This window comes from Misgurnus anguillicaudatus, chromosome 20 (genome assembly GCF_027580225.2).
Source record: "Misgurnus anguillicaudatus chromosome 20, ASM2758022v2, whole genome shotgun sequence".
NCBI classification, from domain to species: domain Eukaryota; kingdom Metazoa; phylum Chordata; class Actinopteri; order Cypriniformes; family Cobitidae; genus Misgurnus; species Misgurnus anguillicaudatus.
The window spans coordinates 18465006-18477570 of record NC_073356.2 but is presented as its reverse complement, the minus strand read 5'-3'; the positions used below and the strand labels follow the sequence as shown (position 1 = coordinate 18477570).

The 12565-nt window shown below is 36.6% G+C and overlaps 1 protein-coding gene across 1 annotated transcript in view; it reads left to right on the top strand.

Annotated features, from left to right (window-relative positions):
• The window catches only part of csmd2 (CUB and Sushi multiple domains 2), a 317300-nt gene that overhangs the window by 261824 nt on the left and 42911 nt on the right, over positions 1–12565 (top strand). The window contains exon 46 of the mRNA XM_055218930.2: positions 2417–2530. Coding sequence (XP_055074905.1) covers positions 2417–2530 — 114 coding nt within the window. The remainder of the gene's footprint in view (positions 1–2416; positions 2531–12565) is intronic.

Below are 12565 nucleotides of genomic sequence, written 5' to 3'. Positions count from 1 at the left end.
CAAAGCTGGAGCCACCAATCCCACAATGCCACACTAATATGCTGACTCATTGCCAGGATTCAAAACTGAGACTGATGCTGTGTATGGTGCTGGAAATGCTTCTTTCTTCCACTGCAGTCAATAAATTTGACCTAATACCAGGGTTGTACCGATAAACGATAGGCGGGCAGGGGTTTAAATCTAGCAAGTCGGTTGTTTCTGCTTCCTGGTATGCAAGAAATTTCAAAGTGCCTGGACTTCAATGAAGCAAATTAGAGGAAATCAGCTTCTTTTTTTGTCCACCAATTCCTACCCAGTCTCACAAAATTTTGTACCTATTGTCAAGTAATTTTTTGATTCTTTTTCGTGATACTGTCACGAATTTCCGCGTTTTTTGTGATCGTATCACGAATGTGTCATTGTCACGTATTGGTCACTTAACTGCTTTTTCCTATTTTCAAACCAGTCTCGCTTCGGTTTAGGGTTAGTTTTGGTGTTTGCGTTAGGATGTCAATTTAAGTGTTGGTTTATACTATTTTTTCTGATTCATTTTTTATATATTCTATATTTTAATACATTGTCGCCTGGTGTTAGGGTTAGAGTTGGGTTTGGGTAAGGATGTAATTTTATGTAAATCCAACCCTTAACCGAAGTGACATTGGTAAGGGAAAATGACAAAACAATACGTGACACATAAACAGAAATTTGTGATACGATCACGATAAAATGCAGAAATTCGTTACAGTATCACTAAAAAATAAAATAAAAAAATTACGTAACAATGGTTACGAAATTTCGTGGGACTGGCCTGCCAATTCAGTGGCTTGTCATAAGTGTGTAAAAAGTGTAAACTATTGCCACGCCCCATCTCACTATGGGGCATATCGTGCAACACTACCTAATAGGGCTGTAACGATTAATCGCGTGTCCCATTAAAAATGCCTGTCTGAAATTAATTCTGAATGACAAGGCTGCGATTCTGTGTTTAATGCACAGCTTGTGCGTGTACTACGGCATTTGGTCAGTAGGAGGTCCTTATCAATCTAAAATCATTATGAGGCGGAGTCGTTTATAAAGTGCATTTTAAAAAGCACTTGTTAAAAAAAATAATTCATAATATTACTTATTATAATGTAAATACCTGTAATAATTTTAAGAAAAGCGATATAAATATTACTGTAGACATTTGCTGGAATAGCGTTTGGAATGCTACTTCTTATGTGGCACAAAGGGTGTTTCTGCACAAGAGCGCCCCCTGGCTTTGGACTGTGCCGGGATTTCACCGTAATTCATTAAAATTCATTTATTGAGAAAATGCGCATTTGCACAATAAATTGTTACAGCCCTACTACCTAATACTATTTAATAATAGTTTTATTAATGGTTTCATATGTCGGCTTTAAATGATGACCTCACTGCTTCTTAAATGATGACATACCAGCATTGATATGCATTGTATCTGCGATCCATTGGCAACGCATGTCTGATTTAGAAAAGGAAATTGAGTCATTGATATTAATTGTTTTAAATTGGCCCTTGGGACAGCTTTGCAGGCAGCACTATTGCCTCACACAGCAACACAAGGTCCCAGATTCGAGCCCTGGCTGGTGCAGGAGGTCTTGCTGTGTGTAGATTGCATGTTTTACCTGTCAGCGTGGGTTTACTCTAGTTTCCTCTCACAGTCCGAAAACATTCAGGTTAGGTAAATTGGAGATGTCAAATTGCCTTTTCCCCAATATGTGTATAGACGGCATGAATATAGCCATATGGGTTAAGAACAAAATGAATAAATAAATGGGCCCTGAAATGCATGCATATACACAAACACAGAGCTCTATCAAAGCATGCAAAGCTTCTGTAAGAAAATGATTCTTTGTAAGCCTGTGTTCCAATATTTCAGGGGAGTTAAACGGTGCATTAGGAAACCGCTGACTGAATGTAACCAAAAAAAAAACCTTGGCTCCCCTTGCCTGCAATGAGCTTTTCTATAGCTCTGAATAATGTGGATGTAGTTTTTATCCACTTAGCTGAGTCACAGGGCATCTGAATGTTTGTGTGGCGACAGCAAGAGGTGCTTATGAGATCCAAGCCGCCCTCAGAAAGCAGCTGATTGGTGTTATGAATGTAAACCGTGCTTCCTTAATTACACTGCAATGCAGCGCCGGCACGTCAAGTCTCCCTTCTCCTCTTCTTCTTCTTCTTCTCTCCTATTTTATCCTCACTGTCAGCCATTAAGTGAGACAGTGAGAGGACGTGGCCTTCGTCGAGGCAATACAACAGCAGGAACAGCCAGATGTTCCTCCTGTTGTTCTGAGATCCTCAGAAATCCCAGGTTCTCCATAATATTTCAGAAGGTGTGACGTGCATCTGAAAGGCAATTGATGAAGCTGTGATGAATATTCTCTCCTTCTGTTTCTCCTCTCAAATCTCTCCACAGGTGACATTGTGCGTTACAGGTGTTTGCCGGGATATCATCTGAATGGAAACAGCATTCAAACCTGTCGCCTGGGGACGCACCTTGAGTTCGAGGGGCCTCCACCTTCATGTGATAGTAAGATATAACTCTTTGGTCTTCTTGAAGGTCACCAGCATACCGTATAAATGCTTGTCCTTGTAATGGATGCTATGAGTTATCTGCTTAGCTGCTATTATTGTGCCGCTAAACCAGCAGCAAACCAGCCTGGTTGATGATGGTCCATGCTGGTCTAAGCTATGGGCTTTTAAATGTTTTTCAGTTCTTTTTAAATGGGCCATGGCACAAGACTTTATAAGATGTCAAATAAATCTTTGGTGTCCCCACAGCACATATGTGAAGTTTTAGCTCAAAATACCATATAAATAATTTATTATAGCCTGTTAAAATTGCCACTTTGTAGGTGTGAGCAAAAATGTGCCGTTTTGGGTGTGTCCTTTAAAATGCAAATGAGCAGATGAAATTCAAACACTGATCAGAATGATGGTGGTTTGTTGCAATTAAAACTCAATTGTGCTTTTCTCTGCACTAAATGGCAGTGCTGTGGTTGGATAGTGCAGATTAAGGGGTGGTTTTATTATAATAAGAGCTCCTTATGACATCATAAGGAGAGCCAAATTTCAACGACCTATTTTTTCATGTACTTGTAGATAATGGTTTACCAAAACGAAGTTACTGGGTTGATCTTTTTCACATTTTCTAGGTTGATAAAAGCACTGGGATCCCAATCATAGCACTTAAACATGGAAAAAGTCAGATTTTCATGCCATGGCTCCTTTAAATTAATATGCATTTTATGACTTCATACTACTGAGTAACATGTATTTTTTTATAATTTAATATATGCTGCTTTATATGTTTAACATATAACAGTATATACAAATTTATATATCATTCTTAAAATAATTTTTGTACATTTTGTGCCACACCTAAATGTAAATATGATATTATCTTGATGTTTGATACAAGTTTATGGACATTTTACTGTATGTCAAATAGCCATTTTCTTTTTATATTCACTCACTAGCTACAATAATATTCATCTGATTTTACAAAAGACCGATCTTGCGGTTTATACATCATAAAGTTCTCCCCCACTGTCTTGTGATTCACGATGGGACTATTGATCTTGCTGGTTGGATCTGCTGTATATGAAGCTACATTATTGCCATCGCTTTAGATGTGGAGATGAAATACTTAAGCATCTGTCAAGCAAACCCCATGAGTATGCTAAATGCTCATCTACCTTTCCCCCAGCTGCTGTTGTGTGATTTCATATGGCATTTCACATAAACTGCCTCAGTTCTTTTTTCATTATATTTGTCTCTTTAGTCTCACTACAGTAGAATTATCTCTGAGTGTAGGTCTGACTAAAAAGTACTGTATGTAGATATCTAAAAATACCTAAATCATGCCTTTTTTGTTTCTGGTTTTGCTTTTCTTGTCATGGTTAATAATAATTGGGCATTACTAGCAGAGTTTTTTGGACTGCGCATTGTAAAAAATCTTTAGTGTGAACTTACAGTACTTTCGCATTTATAATTACTGCAGTACTTTCAGTGTGTATATATATATTTTTTTACAATAAACTCGAACAGGGCTAGGAATTGATTGTGGTGTAGCAGAATTGTGCTGTGCAATCACAATAATTAGTTTTTAGTGTCTACATTACTAAAATATCTTATATTTGCCCATTAGCTGAAATGGTGCGACTACTGAACTGGTGCTTCGGTTCCCACTGCAGCATTAATAAATTATACAGTTGCTTTTAATGCTGAATCTGTGCATGTTAAAAGTTCATTAGAGGTAACAATCACTCAGCTCACAGCAAAAGTGTTGTGGGAAAAAAAGATTGCAGTAATGTGTAACCAGGTTGTACTGGTTTTCTGGCTAGTTTAAAGAGATAGTTCACTTAAAAATGAAAATTCTGTCATTGGTTAGTCACCTTCATGTTGTTCTAAACCTGTATTCATTTCTTTGTTCATGAGTTTGGTTCCAAAACGCGATAAACGCCTTTTTTATTAGTTACCACCAAAATCTGTATTGTATGAGGTCAGTATTAAAAAGTAAATTGTTAATTTCACGCAAAATCCGATATCCGCCGTATTTTGTCATCGTTTCTTCCTTTTTTCACAAAACGTGATAAACGCTAGTCCTCCTACTCTGCAGAATGCAATAAATCCGCTTAACCAATCACAGCGCATTGTATACAATGATGACGTCGCTTTGAATACACACACAATCCTAGTTTTCCTCATCTACTTCGTGATCAACAAACAAACAAAAACAAAATAATACTTTTGATGGCATTGATAAACCGGTGGTGGTTTTTGTGGCGGGAAAGAAACGTAAGCCACTCGGCTGTTGTTCACGACAGCATGAAGCTTCTGTCATGCTAGCACATTGACCCCAGCGGATCTTATGAAAAACTTTCCATTATTTTAGTCGAAGTCAACGAAAATGGAGCAGGACCAAAATATTTTACAGCTGATCGCTGTCAAAAAAGTTCAGCAACGACATGACAGTGTTCTTAATATGACAAAGTAAGTGTTTTCATTAATGCCATTAATGTTTATTTTTTTTATCGGTGTATACCACTAGTCAACTAAATGAATATAACATGGCAAAGATATGTTGATATATATAAAGATATATTGATTATATATATATATATATATATATATATATATATATATATATATATATATATATATATATATATATATATATATATATATATATATATATATATATATATATATATATATATATATATATATATAGCATTTTGAGGAAAATAATCAGTTTTTATAATACATATTTTAAAAAAATTGGATTTGAATTTTTTATGTTATTATAAAAAGTCAAAATGGATTTATTGCATTTTGGAACCAAACTCTTCATATTTTGAGCAATGTTTGTAACAAAACCATTTTTAAGCACCATTGACTACCATAGTAATACTTTTATCCTATTATGGAAATTAATTGTGCTTTTGTTTTCTGCTTCATTACAAAAATATCCTTTTAACCATAATTAATATCATAAAGTATAAAGATGTCACATGCAAACATTGACACTATTATCCATCCGTTTATTACTTGTTTGTTACAGTAATCAAGTCATTTTATTTGCTAATGCACGTGAGGTACTGGAATTTGCTGTGGTTACATTTGGAATGTGTAAAGCAGAAAACATTATACAGTTGCAGTAAATGCAGTGGATAAAAATATAATACAAAAATGTACATTTTTACAGCCTACACTGTATTCGGTATCAAACTGAGAATACAGTATAATTACTGTAAAATCACGGCAAATGTTCTCAGTGTTTGGTAGTTAGCAACAAAAGGCTGTAAAGCAAAAGTAAATGTGATAAAACCTCTTGTGTAAGTACGTGTCAGTGCAAACAGAGGTCAGGTGGCAAAGTATAAAGCGGGAGGTAACATAATTTGATTTTTTTTTATAGTATAGCAGTCCCAAACATGTACCGCCTCAACCTTCATGCTGGAGTGCTCCCTCTGAAGCAGTGTAATTCATCCTAACATTAATTAGGTGTCGGCAGCTAATTGCTCTGGCTATATGAAAAGCCCCTTATACTGAGGGCCAACATAGCCAGCTGACACCCGCTCCATTTGGTCGAGGTGCTGCCTCTGGCTGTCAGTCAGATTAAGTATGCCTGGCCCGTCAGACGCCAGTGGGGGAAAACAGGGCCTGCTGGAATGAGAGACATGAAAATAAGAAAGCTATCTTTAACATTTACATCTCTATTCCAAAACTTAGTGAGCTGCCTTGAAGCCTTCTTCATTATCATGAAACCTCATAAATGGCTTATTTGGAGTACATGGGCACTAGCTCCAGGTACAGCTGCACACGGGAGACTTGCCTGTCTGTTGACGTCAGCATTTTGCCGCGATTTAGGGAAATGGTGCAATTTTATTACAACAAACACTATTTTTAGTATTGAATAACATGTAAGTATATTCAAAGTTGATATTACTGATTTTGATTTTTTCATTTAGATGAACTCAATAGTCTAGAGCTAATAGAATAGTACAAACAATTAAACAAATCGAGGTTGATTTCTAAAGAAAGACTGAAAAGCATAAAAACACACAAAGGAAAAACAGATAGAAGGAAAAAGCAGAGAAAGGACAGTGATGGGTAAGCAAAGCTCATTGAGATGCAGAGGATATCCAGGCTGCAGGTGCACCCAGCTATTAAATCACTGCTCTCTCTCTCTCTCTCTCTCTCTCTCTCTCTCTCTCTCTCTCTCTCTCTCTCTCTCTCTCTCTCTCTTTCTCTCTCTCTCTCTTGCTTGCTCACTTGTTCTAGCTCTGTATCTGACATCTGATGTGTCACATCCTCTTGTTGAATACATCATGCCATGTCTTACTTTCCATCAAATATATATCCTTCCTTTAAGTATCGTCTAATGCAAGAATTTCCATTCTGGACTTCCTGTGTCTTTGCCAGACAAAATCAGACACCCTGATTATCATGAAGGCCCTGTGCCAGTCTCAAGAGTGTGGCAGAGGGTGTGGCTTATGCAGACACATTAGGAAATGGTTGATTTTATAGTTAAGGGAACTGTGCAAATGACTCTTTTTAGAGGACTTATTTTTTATTTTCTGTGGTTCATAAAATACCTATGATATCCTCATATAAAAATGCATATACTGAATCGCCACACACATTTCTACCTATGAGGAGCTCAGATGCAAAAGCCGCTAAATGACACCTCCGTCAAAAATGAAATGAGGATATTAGGCACATATTATGCATTCATCAACTACTTTCGCTTCAAATCCGGCCATTCAGAAATATATACCAACAATAACGGTTTGTTGGCAGAATCCATTAAGAATCTGATTAAAAATGCTAATTTACAAGAAAACTTGTCAGACGCACTTAGAGGGTTTTCCATCTGAGCTCTTCATATGATCCTCCCATCTCTTTCATTATTTCTGTCTTGTTCTGTCTGTACGTCTCCTGCCCAAAGGGTGAGGGAGGAAAAATTGACTAGGGAAGTGTATTCCTTCTGAATCGCTTGCCATTATGCAAATCAAGATAGGAAATCTCACATTCAGTCTGACATCTCCGTTTTTTTAAGTGTGTACACATACTATACAAGTCTTCTTTCTGATCACCTATGGTTTAACTGTTTGTACTTATATTAAAAATACAGAATTTCAAAATATATATATTTATTCACATAAAATATGAATCTGCTTGTATTGTTGGTATGATATATGTCATAGATATGCATTATAGATGTTAAAGGGACAGTAAGTAGGGTTTTAAGTGTTTTATTAATCAAAATCAATGTCTTTATTCATAAATATGTCCTCGTTGGTGTCAAATGACCTCTGCCAGTGATCTAACTTTTCTTTGTAAGCTTAACATTACTTCTCTTTACTTACATTGAACGGGTAAGCCCAAAGAGGCTTCCATGTCGTTCCGCCGTATTGATAAACTATAATAGCAAAGAGGGACAAATAGCACTAGCCTACCAACGCGTTTTCGTTCAAAACACATAAACCAACTGAAATGGACAAGGAGATTAGTGAGTACATAACGGCTACCGTAGTTGCAGCATGCATTTAGAAAAGTGAGGCGCTAGAGAGCACTATTCGTTTGAATGCAAAATACAATTTCACCACTAGATGGGGGGAAAATCCTACTTATTGTCTCCTTAATGCATATACATACGTTCAGATGCAAAACCCTTTGTGTTCCTGATGGTTGTTTCGTGCAGCATTGTTTACCCAATTCATCTTCCTCACCGAGGACTTTGGCATATGAAAAATCGCATGCCGTTTAGTGGATTCTGCCAACAAAGCGGTATTTCTGATTGGCCTGAGCAGTGCCGGTCCTAGATGCTGGGAGGCCCTAAGCAAAGCTTTGTGAGGGGCCCTCTGTCAGTGCATTCAGACCCTGATAGCATAGCACACATACATCTCGGAGACGTCTATTTGATGTCTGCGTTTACATCTGCAAGATGTCTTATTTAAATTGTTTTCTCATCTGCAATACGTCTGTGAGACGTCTCCTAAAAGATGTCATATAGACATATTGAAGATGTCTGCAAGACGTTTTTGATTTAGAATGTATGTAAAGCAGCTCTTTTCCTTTATAAGATGTTTTTACACACCAGATGTATTCCAGATCTCCAGATCTTTACCAGACATCTCACAGACGTACCTGTGCTATCTGGGTAAAACCCAGTCAATGTTGCTGTTAGTTAGTTGTTAACTAACCACATAGTGTATTATCTTATAGCTGTATAATATTCCCATATGCACATTACTTTGAAACCCTGACTGATAAACTTGCTGATTATAACATGAAACATGTATTTGCTGATAAGTTGTTTTGATTTAAAATGTGTTGTGAGAAGCACTAAAAAATTTACCTGATCTAAATAAATGTAATGAATCAAATTAAATTACATATAAATACATACTGTTAATACACAGGGGTTAAATTGGGATTTGTTATGTGGGGGGGGGGGCTCTGTGGGGAGGGGTACTTCGAGGGGTAACATGTTTAATACTGATGACAGCAAAGCCACTGGTGTGTTTCAATGACATTCTGGACCTCTGATAGGATTTGATAAGTTTCAGCTTTAAAAGAGCATTTCACCCGTAGAAACATTAATCTTTATTGAAAGTGTTATATTTGTAGTTGAAATGTAACATAGATTTAGAATTTGGTGCCTATTTTACAGAGAAAAGGGGTGTTTGTAGTCTCATTCCCTCAACAAAGACATTGCACTTCCTTCTTTCAATGATGCAAAATGATGATTTTTACGTCATTGAAAGAAGGAAGTGCAACACTGAAGTCTGTATTTCTCCTGTCTCAGTGGCAACTGAGGAAATGATGCACGACCATTCAAAAACATGACTGGAGTTCTAACTATACAAAGCTTAATGCAAATGGGTGAAGTGTCCCTTTAAAGCTGTCACAGAGGTTGACACCAAATATTTTAAAAATAGTGTCTGATTTTAAATATTGCAAATCTATGAGTTTGACACCCTATATCCATTTGTTGCACATGTCATTATGCACAACTGATCAAACTTTAAAGGAAGTTAAAAGAATCAATCTCCTTGAATAATTCTAGGCATAAGATGCCCAAAAAGACTCAATTAACAAGATAAGGTACAACACATAGTACTGTATCAGCAACATGTCTTATAAATTAGCCATAGAGATTCTCTATGCTGGTCAGCAGCTACAATCATATAGTTAGGTTTGATTTGTGTAATCAAAATACATTATTTTATTATCTATACAATGAGTTATATCCAGTGTTATCCAGTTAACATACTGTAATTAAACGAGTGACATATACTTTAATCCTTTACAAATTTCAAGTCTTCTATTAAGTTTTCTCGACGTGGGCACCATTCTTACCTCTCTCTCTCTCTCTCTCTCTCTCTCTCTCGCTCTCTCGTCAAATTATCCTGCACGAGAGCGCGTTCTTGAAGTTCAAAGGAAAAAGCGCGTGTTTTCGCTGCAATTTCGTCACCCAATTCGCGTCATTTGAATCGCCCCATGCTAGGATGCGTGTCTTTACATTGACTTAATCTGCTCGCGCAAATCCTTTATCTTGTTCCCTTGCTTCACGTTTTTCCCCTTTATTCTGCTCCAGACGGATAGCTTTGTCTTTGTTTTAAATCAATGGTGGGCATATAATATGCGCATCGTTACCAAATCACTCTTCTGCGTCATGCACGCGGCCGTTTCTAAATTTGAAGGCTGCAACCTACGGATCATGTCGCATATGCGCGCTGCATACGTCATCAAGCCTGATTTATTTAAGTTAAATAAGCATTTCATTTGCAAGTCATAAGCATAATATAACAATTAACCATTAACTAAGAATAATAGTCAACATTATAATTGTTAATAGGCCTATTCTAAAATACGTTTTTATGACGCATATGCAGCCTACAAATGTGACCTCTGAAGGCTGCAGCCTTCGGATTGAGAAACTGCCTGCATGTTGTCCGAGTACATATCAGTGATTTAAGAAATCATTAAGTATTTTTAAAAACCCGCACAAATTCGGAAGTTTGCAAATTATTTAAATTATAGCGTCTTGTTTTCATTAAACATAATAATAATTTTTCTTTGATATAATGGTTTTAAATAATTCTGAGATCAAGGGGGCCCTCTAGTGGTGCGGGGCCCTATGCAAATTGCGTACTTTGCGTATAGGAAAGACCGGCACTGGGCCTGAGGCTAGGATTAACCGGATTTGAAGAGATATTTGATTTAATATGTGCCAAGAGTATTCGGTTAATATCATTATTTCGTTTTTGACTGAGGTGGATGTTAGTGGTTTTTGCATCTGAACTCTTCATACAGCATCTACTCACATGAACCGTCAAATGCAGTATCTACGTACACCCCTCCACATAAATGTAGTAAAATACATAATTTTTATACCTGCTACAGTACATTATGAATTATAACAAATAGTAATTCTACACTTCCCCAATCTCTTGCTCATTTTAAAATTCAGTTTTTCTCCGTTAGATGGAGTGTGCATGTGCACATTTTGAAGGTTCAAAAACCTGGTTTACTGTCACAACTGATGTGTTTCTGTAGCTTAATTACTGTGGTAGAGTATTACATTAACAGTGCCAACGTTATGGGTTTGATTCCCAGAAATCACACATCTGATCAAATGTTTATCTTGAATGCACTGTTAGTTGGTTTGGATTAAAGTGCCCACCAAGTGCATAAATGTAAAGTATTTGTAAAAACAGGGTTCGTATGGTCCTAAAAAAATGAAAAGTTATGGAATTTTAAATTCTAACTTTTCATGTCTAGAAAAGTGCTGAAAAACGAAAAAAAAACAGAAAGTTTTTAAAAAGTCATGAAATTTGTCCAAATAATACATTTAATCAGGCGATTTTGCAATCAGACAAGTTGGGGGAATGCTTGGTTAGGGCTCGCAAAACACTAGCCCGACGTCCCGGTGCTATTGTGCCTTCCATTCAGGCAAGCAACATGTATCTCTGCCCTGCCTGTCAGGCTATTATGAAGGGAGAAAAAAATAATTTAAATGCTTTTGCATTCTCTCACAGAATTGGTTGGATAATTATGGTGTTTGTAATCCAGGCATTTAAATCGCATTCACTTTCTATTCGCGATCGTGCAAAGCTGCGAACTGTACAGGAAGCAAGCAGTACTGATTTGTCATTGATGATTTGGATCTGTTTCGCAAAATTTCCTCCAACATTGTCCTGTCAGTCATTTCTGTACTCTCAGTAAAAAATGTAATCTTCCGTAGCAAGCTTAAAAGTGATATAGATTAAAAGGCTACAGTATATGTGACTATGTGCAGAACTCGCTCTTAAAGCGACAGTAGCCCCTATTTTTCGGATCCAAAAAAAAAAAAATCCAATCTGTAGCTGGAAAAACATTGTATGTTACATTTTGCAGGTCCATAATGAAAAAAACACAAACTTACCACTCAGAAACGTCAATTTTTTTGAATAATTGAACACAGAGCCACTGAAATGAGCCGCTCTGAGAAACAGCCAATCAGAGCAGAGCTCAACATTATTTATGACTCTTTTAAATAAGGTAATTATAGACCAATAGACAAATTCTAAGGTTGTAAATGGACATGTCAAATCGTCTCTGGATCATTTTTGCACTTAATAAAGTCACATACCTTCTATGTAGGTATTAGAGAACAATGTAACATATTGTATCAATGCATTCTTTGCCACCACCTATTCTATATATTAATACCTAATTTACTAAATTTACTAATAATCCAGCTGTTCTCCAAAATTCATTCCTGTGCAATGTGATGGTACTCAGTTTTGTCGAAATTGTATGTGGAGAACAAAACACAAGTCTAAATGGCCTGTGTTGACAGTTTGCTGCAAGTGTGACATTTATCCTTGACAGCTGGAAATAAATGCTGTACATTGACATTTTAAATGTATTTTCTATTGGGATTTTTTCCTCCTTTTCTTTTGGTTTCATTTGCATTTCATTGCAGCCCATATGAATTGTCACCGAAGGGTGACATTTTAAGTTGAAAATCCCTTTTTAGATGCCAACCCCCTCTCTTACAGTAGATAAT